Source organism: Chenopodium quinoa, unplaced genomic scaffold (genome assembly GCF_001683475.1).
Source record: "Chenopodium quinoa cultivar QQ74 unplaced genomic scaffold, ASM168347v1, whole genome shotgun sequence".
NCBI classification, from domain to species: Eukaryota; Viridiplantae; Streptophyta; class Magnoliopsida; order Caryophyllales; family Amaranthaceae; genus Chenopodium; species Chenopodium quinoa.
This window is the reverse complement of record NW_018744394.1, coordinates 1,403,819-1,418,116: the sequence shown is the minus strand read 5'-3', so window position 1 is coordinate 1,418,116 and position 14,298 is coordinate 1,403,819. Positions and strand designations below refer to the sequence as shown.

General features: G+C 42.2%; 1 protein-coding gene across 1 annotated transcript; it reads right to left on the bottom strand.

The window, feature by feature from the left end:
• Positions 1-10,406: 10,406 nt before the first annotated feature.
• LOC110696867 lies at positions 10,407-12,482 on the bottom strand. The gene is made up of 3 exons (XM_021874201.1): positions 12,014-12,482; positions 11,345-11,512; positions 10,407-11,194 (listed from the first exon to the last, which is right to left on the bottom strand). Exons 1-3 carry the CDS (start codon positions 12,480-12,482, stop codon positions 10,407-10,409), a joined length of 1,425 nt encoding a protein of 474 aa, XP_021729893.1.
• Positions 12,483-14,298: the final 1,816 nt, after the last annotated feature.

The following is a 14,298-nucleotide window of genomic DNA, read 5'->3' as shown; positions in this document are numbered from 1 at the left end:
ATTCAAATAGCTTTGTTTGAATGTGTTTGACTTTCAGTTGATTCAATTAGCTTTGTAGAATGTATTTTACTGTCATTTGATTCAAATAGCTTTGTTCGAATGTGTTTGAATTTCATTTAATTCAATTTGCTTTGTAGAATGCATTTCACTTTCATTTGATTTAAATAACTTTGTTTGAATGTGTTTAACTTTCATTTAAATTAAAAAGCTTTTTTTGAATGTGTTTGACTTTCATTTGATTTAAAAGGCATTGTTTGAATGTCTTTGACTTTCATTTGATTCAATTAGTTTTGTTTGAATGTGTTTGACTTTCATTGATTCAATTAGCTTCGTAGAATGTATTTGACTTTCGTTTGATTCAAATAGCGTTGTTTGAATGTGTTAAACTTTCATTTGATTCAATTAGCTTTGTAGAATGCATTTCACTTCCAGTTGATTTAAATAACTTTGTTTGAATGTGTTTGACTTTCATTTGATAGAATTAGCTTTGTAGAACGTATTTGACTTTCATTTGATTCAAATAGCTTTGTAGGAATGTGATTGACTTTCATTTAATTCAATCAGCTTTGTAGAATGTATTTGACTTCCATTTGATTTAAATAGCTTTGTTTGAATGTGTTTGACTTTCATTTGATCCAATTAGCTTTGTAAAATGTATTTTACTTTCATTTGATTCAAATGATATTTTAGGTCGTCACTAAGACACCTCTATCAAATGATATTTGTAGTCCTAAACATGCAACTAAAAGAGTATAGAGGCAAGTTAAGGGTCGAACACAGGGAAACGATTAAGCACCGCTATTTATCTCCTAATGTTAATCTAATTCGATCAAGAAGTGTGGTGGGTAAAGTAATGACTAAAGGGGATAGAACAACAATTAAAATAGGTACTAGGGGGAAGGATCAAACATGCTTTGATTTCAACGAAGTTAGGCATCGGAAAATAGGTTTACATGTAACCCAAGCGACTCATACAAGGCAATATCAAGAATACTCTCTAATCACCTATCGGGATTAAGAGCCTTCCTAGCTAACATACGCTCACACTATCGTCGTAAGGCATACAAGCTAAGGTCATGCAATAATCAATCACCTAATGACTATTCCTAAATCGCACTATCGTCACGATTTAGTTCACGTCATTCAACCACAACATGCATATGGCCATAAACATGGAGTGACTAATAAGTATAAGCACAAGGAAGATTTAATCACAAATATTCCAAATTAACCTAGCCTAACATACATCAAACTCAAAGTATATCTTCACCAAACCCCTAGCAACAAGAAACTACTCACTAGTCATAACTACAACTACAATCATGCTAAGCAACATTATAACCAATGAAATGGTAAGAAAGACAAAGTTTTTATCAACTAAATTAACAAGAGTAGAAGCTTTAATCATAAAAGCAAGAGACAATAGAGAAATATACCAAAACCTTCATTGAAATCCAAATAAAGAGCCACACATCATTCAATCTTCAATCTCCAAGCTTGACCATACATCAATGTTGCAAAATTACTTCTTCAAAAACTAAAAGTAAAACTAATGTTGATAGACAATGAGAATTACACTAAAAGCTATATGATTGTTCAATACAAAATTTTTCTAAAAACAAAGACCTAGAAATTGATATTTTTGAGCTCTCTCCTTGGGTTTCTATGCTAGTTTTTTTTTTTTATCTTTTCCTCCCCCCCTTAGCCGTTTTTGCTTTTTCTTTCTTTTAACTTGGGCTGAAATCGGGATTTGAATCAGCAGCAGAGAGGCGCGCCCGCGCCCAACAGTGGCGCGCCCGCGCGTTAAATGATGGCGCGGCCGCTCCTAGAAATGCGCGCCCGCTCCAAAGAGGGTATTTAATGGTTGATCCCGCTCATCAGCGCGCCCGCGCTCTATAGATGCGCGCCCGCTCCTTTGGTTGCGCGCCCGCGCCATTCGTCTGGTTTGGATTTCTTCCTGTTTTGCCCTTATCCCTTCCATCTCTGAATCAACAGCATACACCTGCAATCATGGAACAGGAAGGCAAGGCGTGATACAACGAAAGGGGAGGGAGTATAGACTACCTAAACCACATGAATACACATTACGCGCCACAAAGGTAGAATACTCGAAATAGGAGGATCATAGCAAAAACATACTAAAATGAACTGAATTATTACTAAAACTACTAGAAAAGACTATCCTAAGAGCGACATAAATGTCACTCATCAAATTCCCCCAAGCTAGACCTTTGCTCGTCCTCGAGCAAAGCTAAAGGCAAAGAAGATTGAGAAACGATTATCCAAACACAAGCAATATAAATAAAAATAAAATAAAGTAAAATAAAATAAAATAAAATAAAAAGAGGGGGGGAAGGAATTTACACTAACTCACTTTCGTAGGAATCACGGTTGTTTTTAACATAAACAACAAGCCATTTAAACCTCAAAGTCGCCAATGAGGACGAGTATGCTCTCGTGGGGGTTTCCAAAGAGTTTAACCCACAACTCTTGGCGACATGCTCAAGACAAACCAAAACAAAGGAGCAAATAAAGAAGAAAATTAACTACAAACAAGCATAGATGGATGACAATCTTTCTAGGTACTAAGAGTAAACACATTTTTGGATGCCAATGGTTGATTGAAAGATAAGTTATTCTAAGCATAGAGAACTCTAATATGCTCCACTCCACCCGCATTCCATACATTCTTACCGCGTTCCCTCATCTGGATTCAAATCCACCCTTCAAGGTAGTATCTCATGACTCCACGAAGGACCCGGAACAAATGAAACAAGGGTGACCCGACATCTTACCAAGTCATGCTCTCTCCATATGCTTGAAATCTAGCTCCCTCCACCGACTAGTGACTCAACCAATCCAAGTTAAAAGGACTTAGGGTTGTAATGCAGGCTAGGAGGTAAGGGTGAGGAAAGAAATAAATAAATAAATAAAATAAAATAAAATAAGTATATATGAAAATTTGGTGGTAAATCCTAATTGTGAAGCAGAAGATGTCGCCAATTCTCATAACAAAGTAGAATATCACCAATTTCCAAACAAAATACATCTTCCCCCAAGCTTATTCAGCACAAACTCACAAAAGTATATACAAAATGCGTAGAACCTCTCCCCCAAGCTTGAAATGAGCAGTGCCCTCAATGCTCAAACTATAAACAATTTTTTTTTTTTTTTTTTTTTTTTTTTTTTTTTTTTTTTATGGGGAACTTCCATTGTCCTTGCTTGTTATTTCAAATTCCAAACCATCACCTTGCAACTTTCCGATTTTAAATCATTACAAACTATCATGTCTCAAACTTCACAAGTCATTGGGCGAAAAGTGAAACAAAAGGTCATGGGGTTTGAATGTGTTTATGAACAAAGAGGTGCAGGCTCAATCATGGCTAGCAAGGGGCAAACGTAAAAAGAAAAAAAAAAAAAAATATAATTTATCAAGAAGCAACAAAAGGAAAGATAAACCTAGAAAAGCAAAATAGTCACCGAAGAAAATGCTTTTATCGTCCTTAGATATAGTTCGGTCGCGATCTCGGGTAGCTAGACAACAAGTTCTCGATCGAAGCATGCCTTGGTAAGGATCCTATGCCGCTCATATAATAAGTGGTGGAGGCTTGAACAATAAATCTGACATGGGTTACAAAAACTACCTTTAGGGCTTCAAATCCCCCAAAGAGGGCAACACCATCTTACCACAAACAAGTGAATTTGGGTTCGGTGGGCCTTACGAGTTCTAGCAACTACCTTAGCATAGACATATCTTAGAGTCAACCAATGGCAATCCAAGAACGCGGAAACTGTTAATCCTTAGGAATAAAGACATTCAAGAACGCAAGTCAAATTAATATTTTTTTTTTTTTTTTTTTTTTTTCGCTATAAACTAATCTACCCTTGACAAAATTTCTAGATCTTCACCAAAATCAACATTACCTCAAAAATCATCAAGCCATAAATACATACCAGCACTGGTGAATCGCCATGTTGGCGAATACCAGTAATCATCATTATCGACAGGGAAAACGGGGGGCGGACTCAGCGGTATCCATCAAACCGAGAGAAGCGTCCCCAAAGCAGCATCATCATCAAAACCATATCAAAAACTCATCAACAGTATTAGTGAACAGGGGCAAAGTCAACCAACGAAAACAGTCATGTAACTCAGTAGAATCAGCAGCATGAAGGTACAGGGAAAACAATGAAAGACCGGCAGGCGAGCAAGTAAGAATCCCAACCAAGTCACTCCCTACCAAGAGTATATCTCCAACTCATCAAAATAAGCGTACAAAAACAAGGGAGAGAGATATACTCAAGGACGCAGCCTACTGGCCACTAGAGCCGGGCTCACTAGGTGAGCCAGACCGACGTGGCGGCTCGTCATAAGTGAAGCCACTAGGGGGCCGAAAAGGCCCCAACCACTGTCAAAGCCCGGCGGCCAACCGTAGTGACCTCTGTAAAGATCCTCTTGCCAACTAGGCAAAGGATCAGAGGGAGTGTTCTCGGATTGAGAGTACAGAGGGGCGGGGTGATCAGGATGTGCATAGGGGTACGCAGGGTCCCCTCTAAAGTCACACCCGCCGGGCACACGATAATCGTACTGCCCGTCCTCTGGGAAGCTGCGGAGCTCCCTACTAGGCTCGGAAGGACCTTGCCAGTAGGGGTAAGTGGGGAGATTGTCCCCCCCCCCAAGAAGGAACAGGGCCGTGCTGAGGCGGCCAATTGGGGTAGTTCACGGGGGGGGCAATCTCTCCTCTATCCACAGCGGAGTCATAGAGGGCCTGCTGCTGCAGATGGTGGCCTTGCTGTGACTCATAAATTGCCTGCAATGCTGCTGCTCCTCCTCCTGAACCTCCTCCTCATTACCCATTCAAACCTCATCGTCCCCATCGACATCGGGCACTCGCCCGCTATCTCTCAAAACTCTCCACACATTAGGGGACTGACGCGTGAGAGAAGTGAAGTGAGGCTTGGGGAGGAAACAATGGTGGGCTCCTCTAACTAGCCACCTAAAAGCATTGGGGTTCGCCGTGGGGGTAATAAAATCAGAACGGCGAAGCTGGTCCAAATCAAGGTAAATATCCCCACTACTACCTACGGCCGTGCATAGAGGTAGAAGGTCAGTGTAACCTAATTTGGTGGCCAGTCTAGTGACCATCGCCCCGCAGTGTATCTCCCCTGGCTTTTTCCCCTTTGCTATGGCTTGGGAGGTTTGCATGAAGAGGAAACCCAAATTCAACCTCCGAGCATGCTCTGCCTTTGTGGCTATCCATAGGCAAAGGACCTCTTCCTTAGTCAGCTTCCCTAGGTCCTGCTTAGGAATGATAGAATACCCTAATAAACGGTGTAGGATCCTAAGGGCAGGTTGCCAAATCTCACTGGCTATGGAAGTCCGGGTGTAAAACTCATTTTTGCCTGAAATGGAACGCCACCAAGCGTACTCACTATACTCCCCAAAGCTCTCATATAGAGGGTAGTGAATGTCGGCATCGGGGTGAAGGTCGAGGGCTCGGTTGAACTCTGCCAATGACATGGTGTGGGGGTTGTTGAAGAGTTGGAAAGAAATTCGAAAGTCGTCATTTTCTAGACTATCCACTTGAAAAGACGAGAAAAACTCTAATGTGGGTTCTTTGTAGGTCATGAATGAGGAGTTTATGAATGACCCTAATCGAAGGTTGTCAAAAAGAATCCACAAATCATCATTAATACCGAGTTTTATCATGTCTCCACGATGGTAGTGTCTAGAAGGTCGCAACTTACGTTTTTGCATTTCCGAGTGTATGGAGGAGTGGCTTTTGTGTAAAAATTTTAGGGTGGGTAAGGCATTGGGTTGGTCTGACTCTTGGTTTTGGGACGATTGTCCCGACTTTGCAGTTTTTCTCTTCTTCCCAATTCTTAGACTCATGACTGCCCACCTCTTTTTTTTTTTTTTTTTTTTTTTCACTCCTTTTCAAAGCCAACTCCGGCTATTTCCACCCTTAACCTCCACAAAACTACAATGTACCTGTTCACAAGCAATAATAATCCAACCACGCAACGAATATAGCCTAAGATACTAATCAACAACAACAAGTTCAACAGAATCCAGCAATAATTTCAACAATAATCAACCAAATTTCGCTAATAACCTAAGATAATCAAAATCCTTACTTAAAATTAATCCAAGAGAATAATTAACTAAGGAGATCGAATACCTTTACCTTTATGCGGAAGATTGCTGTTTTGGTGTCGATTTGGTGAAGGATTTGAGTAGGAAGGGGGGGGGGGGGGTTCGTTGCGGTTGTGCCCTTGATGCCCAATTGCTACCTTTGAAGATGAACAAACGGAGAGGATGATTGATTGAAGCTTGAGGATGATTGATGTGGTTTATATTTTGAGAATGATTGATTTATGAAGGTGGAAGAAGATGATCTTGGCTATGGTGGTGAGGAGCGGCCGCGAAGAGAGAGAAAGGCAAAGAGGGTTTGGTTTATGTTTGTGAGGATTTGGAAATTGCGGGAATATAAGAAGCCACCGTATTTTTTTTTTTTTTCTGATATCCAGAAAGGCGCGCCCGCTCCCGATTAAGGCGCGCCCGCTCCTTATAGAAAACGCGAGCCGCTCCTATATCGCGCCTAAATCGCTCCAACTTCCTGGAAATCAGTAAAACTACAGCGCGCCCGCGCTAATAATAGACGCGCCCGCGCCTTCTTTAAAACGCGAGCCGCTCTGCAATCGCGGCCAAATCGCTCCTGCCTCCTGGAATGGAAGTAATTTTCAAGCGTATACCAGGCGCGCCCGCGAAGAAACCAGGCGCGCCCGCACCTTACTGCTCATGCGGGCCGCGCTTCAGCCGCGATAAAATCGCTCCAACTCCCTGGAATTGGAGAATTTACATTCACAAAAACGGCGCGCCCGCGATGAAACCAGGCGCGCCCGCGCCTTACTGCTGTTGCGGATCGCGCTTCAGCCGCGATAAAATCGCTCCAACTCCCTGGAATTGGAGAATTTACATTCACAAAAACGGCGCGCCCGCAATGAAACCAGGCGCGCCCGCGCCTTACTGCTGTTGCGGATCGCGCTTCAGCCGCGATAAAATCGCTCCAACTCCCTGGAATTGGAGAAATTTTCATTCATAAAAATTGCGCGCCCGCGACGAAACCAGGTGCGCCCGCGCTTTAATGCTGCCGCGGATCGCGCTACAGCCGCGTTCAAATCGCGCTGAGGTTCTGTTTCTTTAGAATTCATCCGAGCACAAATTTAAAAATTCCTCTCTTTTTTAATTTTTCTGCTTTGCTCTTGCCTTTCTTTCCTCGTGGACACACGCAATCACGCCTGCATCAGAATTGATTGGGAAGAGCGTTAGGTGGATTAGTTCAAGCGATTTGAAAGAAAATAAAATCAAAGAGGTTAGAAACCGGGTTGCCTCCCGTAAGCGCTTCTTTAACGTCACTAGCTTGACGTACTTCACACGGAATCATGGTGATTTGGAAACATCAATGAGAGATAAATTTTCTGGCTTCTCAATTAGCTGACCCTCATAGTATGGCTTGAGACGCTGCCCATTCACTTTGAATGGAGGGTACTTGTCATTGAAAATCTCAACCGAGCCATAAGGAAAGGTTTTGGACACTTGAAATGGACCGCTCCATCTAGATCTCAATTTCCCGGGGAAGAGCTTGAGTCTTGAATTGTAGAGCAGGACCTTTTGTCCTTCCACAAATTCCTTCTTGGAAATTCGAGCATCGTGCCATGCCTTGGTTCTTGCTTTGTAGAGGCTTGCACTGTCATATGCATTCATTCTCAGCTCTTCCAACTCATGAAGCTCTAGAAGCCTTTGCTCACCCGCACTGTGGAGATCAAAGTTGATTTGCTTGATTGCCCAATGCGTTCGGTGCTCCATCTCTACGGGTAAATGGCAATGCTTCCCATAAACAAGCTTATAGGGGGTAGTCCCTATAGGAGTCTTGAAGGCGGTCCTATATGCCCACAATGAATCAATGAGCTTACTGGACCAATCCTTCCTTGTTCTAGCAACAGTCTTCTCTAAGATGACTTTTAACTCCCTATTTGTGACCTCCGCTTGACCACTTGTTTGGGGGTGGTAAGCAAGGCCTCGCTTGTGAGATACACCGTACTTTGAAAGAAGCTTGTTGAATGCATGGTGCTTGAAGTGTGAGCCTCCATCACTTATGATAGCCTTAGGAACACCGAATCTTGGGAAGATGACTTTCTTGAACAAATTGATGACCACCCTTGAGTCGTTGGTGGGAGATGCCACGGCTTCCGCCCATTTGGAGACATAATCAACGGCAACTAGAATGTGCCGGTTTCCTTGGGATGAGATGAAAGGGCCCATGAAGTTAATTGCCCAAACATCAAAGATTTCAAGTTCAAGAATAGGATTTTGGGGCATCTCATCGCGCCGTGATATGTTCCCTGTCCTTTGGCACCTATCACAAGTCTTAACAAATTGCCAAGCATCTTTGAATAGAGACGGCCAAAAGAGCATACATTGCAAAACCTTGGAAGCGGTCTTTTGAGCACTCATATGACCACCACAAGGGGATGAGTGGCACATTGAGAGCACATCTTGGAATTCTACATTAGGAACACATCTTCTCAAGAGTCCATCCACCCCTCTCTTCAACAACATGGGGTCATCCCATATATACTTCTTTGCTTCATGCTTGAGCTTTCTATGTTGTTGAGGAGTGAAATCCGGAGGTATGGCACTACAAGCCAAGTAGTTCACAATATCCGCATACCAAGGCTCCGATTTTGCCTCAAGAGCATATAAGACATCATCCATTAGGGCATCTTCAATTGGCAAATCGTCTTCATGTATTCTTGCAGCTCCTAACCTAGAGAGGTGGTCCGCCACCACGTTCTCGGCTCCCTTCTTATCTCTCATTTCGTAATCAAAATCTTGAAGGACCAACACCCATCTCAACAACCTCGGTTTGGCCTCCTTCTTACTTATCAAATATTTGAGAGCCGAGTGATCGGTATACACTATTGTCCTAGAACCAATGAGGTAGGTTCTAAACTTCTCAAATGAGTGGATAACCGCCAAAAACTCTTTTTCGGTAGTTGTATAATTTCGTTGGGCATCATTGAGAGTCTTGGACAAATAGTATATAACGTGAAGTTTCCCATCCTTTCTTTGTCCCAGAACTGATCCAATGGCCCCGTCGCTTGCATCGCACATTAGCTCGAATGGTAGAGACCAATCCGGTCCTCGGACTACGGGGGCGGTGCAAAGGGCCTTTTTCAACCTGCAAAATGACTCATGACAAGCTTCATCAAATACAAATTCTTTATCCTGTTGCAAGAGAGATGTGAGAGGCTTAGCAATCAAAGAGAAATCTTTGATGAAGCGGCGGTAAAAGCCGGCATGACCAAGGAAGGACCTCACTTCTCTCACATTTGTGGGAGGAGGAAGCTTCTCGATCACATCAACCTTCGCACCATCGACTTCGATGCCCGCTTGGGAGATTTTATGGCCAAGAACAATGTCGTTTTCCACCATGAAGTGGCATTTCTCCCAATTGAGCACCAAGTTGGCACTCTCACACCTTTCTAAACAACGAGATAAATTCATTAGGCACTGCTCATACGTGCCTCCACCAACGGAAAAATCATCCATAAAAACTTCCATTTCTTCCTCGATCATTTCACTAAAAATTGACATCATGCATCTTTGGAAGGTGGCCGGGGCATTACAAAGACCAAAAGGCATCCTACGGTAAGCAAAAGTTCCGTAGGGACAAGTGAAAGTGGTCTTTTCTTGATCTTTTGGGTCAATTGGGATTTGGAAGAATCCCGAATAACCATCAAGAAAGCAATAAAAAGCATGCTTTGTAAGCCTCTCAAGCATTTGATCGATGAACGGTAATGGAAAATGGTCTTTGGAAGTGTTGGCATTTAATTGGCGGTAATCAATACACATGCGCCAACCCGTAACAAGCCGAGTTGGGACCAATTGTTGCTTATCATTGATCATTACCGTCATACCTCCCTTTTTCGGCACTACTTGAACCGGGGATACCCAATCACTATGAGCGATTGGATAGATGATCCCTGCTTCAAGTAGCTTGGAAACTTCCTTTCTCACAACCTCTTGCATGGAAGGATTAAGTTTCCTTTGCCGTTGCCTACACGGCTTAGCACCCTCCTCTAAATCGATCTTATGCATGCATAGGGAGGGGCTTATACCTTTGAGATCATCAAGAGTATAACCCAAAGCCTTCCTATGCATTTTCAAAACATTAAGCAATGAGGAGGTTTGCTCTTCCGTGAGGTTAGCATTGATAATGACCGGAAAAGTATCATTAACATCCAAAAAGACATACCTCAAGCCCGAAGGTAGAGGTTTCAATTCTACTTTCGGAGCTACCTTACCATTGGAGATTTCCTCCTCTTCTACTTGGAAGACTTCATACGGTTGGGGCATCTCTTGGTCGGGGGTTGTCTCTTCTTTCTTCATCAAGCATTTCCTCATATAATTGCATCTCCTTTTGATCACCTACCTCATTCTCATTCAACAAAACATTCTCAAGTAGATCATTAGAAGCATGCATATAAGGGTATCTAAACTCATTCATCAAGTTTTCAATTGTATCTATTCTAAAACATTCATTGTCAGAGGAAGGTTGTCTCATCACCTTATTCAAATCAAATTCGATAGAATCATTGTCAACCTTCAAGGTCATCTTGCCTTCTTTGACATCAATAATTGCTTTAGAGGTAGCTAGGAATGGCCTACCCAAGATTATAGGAATTCTTTCATCTTCATCCATTTCAAGAACATAAAAGTCCACCGGAAAAGTGAACTTACCGACTCTAAGGGGTATGTCCTCTACTTTCCCTATAGGCAATTTTGTGGACCTATCTGCTAATTGGAGGGTGATGTTTGTAGGTGAAAGGTTTCCCACATTAAGCTTTTGGTAGACCGAGAAAGGCATTAAACTCACACTAGCACCTAGGTCACACAAAGCCTTCCCCAAATGAACTTCATTGATAGAACAAGGGATGGAAAAACTACCGGGATCTTGCAATTTAGTTGGTAGCTTACTGGAGAGAATAGCACTACAATTTGCGGTTAAGCTAACGGTTTCAACTTCTCTCCTTCCATTCAGGAGGTCTTTTAGGAATTTAGAGTAGTGTGGCATCTCTTTCATAGCATCCACAAAGGGTATAGAAACATGCAAGCTCTTTACTACATCTAAAAATTTTCCAAATTGGACATCAAGCCTAGACCTAGCAAATCTTTGGGGAAAAGGCAACCTCTCATTCCTAGGTTGGAGATTAAGGGGTAAAGATGTTTGATCTTTGGTGCTCTCCTTTTCGAGTTCCTTCTCTTTCTCTTTCTCACCCCTCTCATTCTTTCCGGCACTTCCCTCTAGAATCTCATTCTCTCTTGATGATTCATCCTCAACCTCAAGTCCTATCCTCACATCGGGACTCTTCTCAACATTTAGTTCACTCTCAAGGATCTTCCCACTTCTAGTAGTAATGGCATACATAGACTTGGGGTTGACACCTTGACTAGGTAAAGAAGAAGACGAAGAAGGGGAGGATGAAGAACTTGGTTGGGCAATTTGAGAGATTTGGGTCTCAAGTATTTTCATGTGTGCCTTGATTTGTTTCTTTTCTTCCTCTTGACTCTTATTATGGTTTTCTTGATTTTTAATGAAATTTTGAAGCATAGCCATCATAGGATCAGGAGGGGCTTCTATTTGGAGGGGTTGAGTAGGGGGAATTTGAGAATGGGGCCTTACTTGGTCAAAACCGGGGGGTCTACTATTTTGTGAGAAAGTAGAAGCATTTTGAGGTCTATTACCCCCGGAACCCTGATTGGAATTAAAACGTTGTTGGTTGTTGGAATAGTGTTGTTGGTTTTGATTCCAATTGGGTCTTTGGTTTGAGTAACTTCTTCCATTGTAATTGGAAGAGTTTCCCCTACCTTGGCCTTGGTTATCATAACCACCACCACTTTGATTCCATTGACTTTGATTCCAACCTTGGTTTTGATTCCAACTACGGTTTGGGTTTTGATTCCAATTTGGTCGCATTCCATTATTTCCCTCACGGGGCACAAAATTCATGGCATTAACATCTTCAACATTATCATCATTTTCATGGGGAGGGGGACCTTCACTTATGGACATACATTGTTGAGAATTATGATCATAGCCTCCACATATATCACAAAACATACAACCAGGAGGCATGGCATTGTAATTAGAGGGAGAAGAAGTAGAAGGATTCATACCATGGCCTCCCTTGGGAGAAGGGGAGGAAGCATTTTGGGAACTTGATTTCATGAACTCCTCCATTTGTTTCGCCATCTTTGCCATTTGGTTGGAAAGATTTGTGATGGCATTGGTTTGCTCGACGGAATGTACCGTTCCTTTGCTAGAAGTGGCTTCCCTCTCACCTTCGTACCAATCCTCATAATTGCGCACAACTTCTTCTATGATACTCTCCACTTCATCTTCCCTTTTGTTCATGATTGGGCCTCCGGCTCCGGCATCAAGGCTAGTCTTACTTTGAGGGGAGAGTCCTCCGTAGAATGTTTGGAGAACTTGCCAATTAGGAATCCCATGGTGTGGGCATTGCCTTTGTAATTCTTTGAATCTCTCCCATGCCTCACAAAGAGACTCTCCACCTCTTTGGCGGAAACTTTGAATCTTTGAGCGAGCCTCGCAGTTTTCTTGTGATTGTAAAACCTTCCTAGGAACGCCGTAGTTACCTCATTCCAAGTCGTGAGGGAACCGGGAGGAACATCCTTGTTCAACCAATGTTCCGCCGCTCCCATGAGTGAGAACGGAAACATCTTCAATCTTATGTACTCTTGGGACACCCCGTTGATCTTGATAGTGTCACAATACTTGAGAAATTCTTTGAGATGCTCATGGGGATTCTCAAATTTCCCACCGGTAAATTGCCTCTTCTCTATCATTGAAATGAAATTAGGCTTTATCTCGAAATTGTTCGCTTGAGTGGTGGGGGCTAAGATCCCACTTTGTGAGGCATAAGGTTCGGGTGCTCCAAGTTGCTTTAGTGACCTTTGATCACCCATGCTTTGTTGATTATGGTATTGGGCAAATGGGTTGGGAGTTAAACCTGCAAATGATTCACGATCCTCACTAGAAGAGGGTGAAGGAGTAGGAGAGCTACTAACTTCCTCTTGGAAAGGGTTTTCCACACTATCCCTAATTTCCCTCCTCAATTGAGCAAGGGTGCGCTCCAGCTCTGGGTCTATGGGCGCCAAAGGACTAGAACTTCGTTGCCTCCTGCGCATATACAAAGCTAAGTAGAAAGTGAGCACTGACAAGCAAGGAGTAGTAGGAAAATTAAACAAGTGAACTAGTCTCAACGAAGGGATAAACGTACAATGGAAACCGTTTCCCCGGCAACGGCGCCAATTTGACAGGCGGTATTTTAGGTCGTCACTAAGACACCTCTATCAAATGATATTTGTAGTCCTAAACATGCAACTAAAAGAGTATAAAGGCAAGTTAAGGGTCGAACACAGGGAAACGATTAAGCACCGCTATTTATCTCCTAATGTTAATCTAATTCGATCAAGAAGTGTGGTGGGTAAAGTAATGACTAAAGGGGATAGAACAACAATTAAAATAGGTACTAGGGGGAAGGATCAAACATGCTTTGATTTCAACGAAGTTAGGCATCGGAAAATAGGTTTACATGTAACCCAAGCGACTCATACAAGGCAATATCAAGAATACTCTCCAATCACCTATCGGGATTAAGAGCCTTCCTAGCTAACATACGCTCACACTATCGTCGTAAGGCATACAAGCTAAGGTCATGCAATAATCAATCACCTAATGACTATTCCTAAATCGCACTATCGTCACGATTTAGTTCACGTCATTCAACCACAACATGCATATGGCCATAAACATGGAGTGACTAATAAGTATAAGCACAAGGAAGATTTAATCACAAATATTCCAAATTAACCTAGCCTAACATACATCAAACTCAAAGTATATCTTCACCAAACCCCTAGCAACAAGAAACTACTCACTAGTCATAACTACAACTACAATCATGCTAAACAACATTATAACCAATGAAATGGTAAGAAAGACAAAGTTTTTATCAACTAAATTAACAAGAGTAGAAGCTTTAATCATAAAAGCAAGAGACAATAGAGAAATATACCAAAACCTTCATTGAAATCCAAATAAAGAGCCACACATCATTCAATCTTCAATCTCCAAGCTTGACCATACATCAATGTTGCAAAATTACTTCTTCAAAAACTAAAAGTAAAACTAATGTTGATAGAGAATG

Excerpts from the sequence above, each read along its gene's own strand:
- LOC110696867 (XM_021874201.1), bottom strand. The coding sequence starts at position 12,482 with ATGAACAAAAGGGAAGATGAAGTGGAGAGTATCATAGAAGAAGTTGTG. Across the intron at positions 11,513-12,013 it reads TTGGAATCAAAACCCAAACC|GTGTCAACCCCAAGTCTATG; the intron begins GTAGTTGGAATC and ends TACCTAGTCAAG. Across the intron at positions 11,195-11,344 it reads TGCCGGAAAGAATGAGAGGG|ATGTAGTAAAGAGCTTGCAT; the intron begins GTGAGAAAGAGA and ends GAAAATTTTTAG.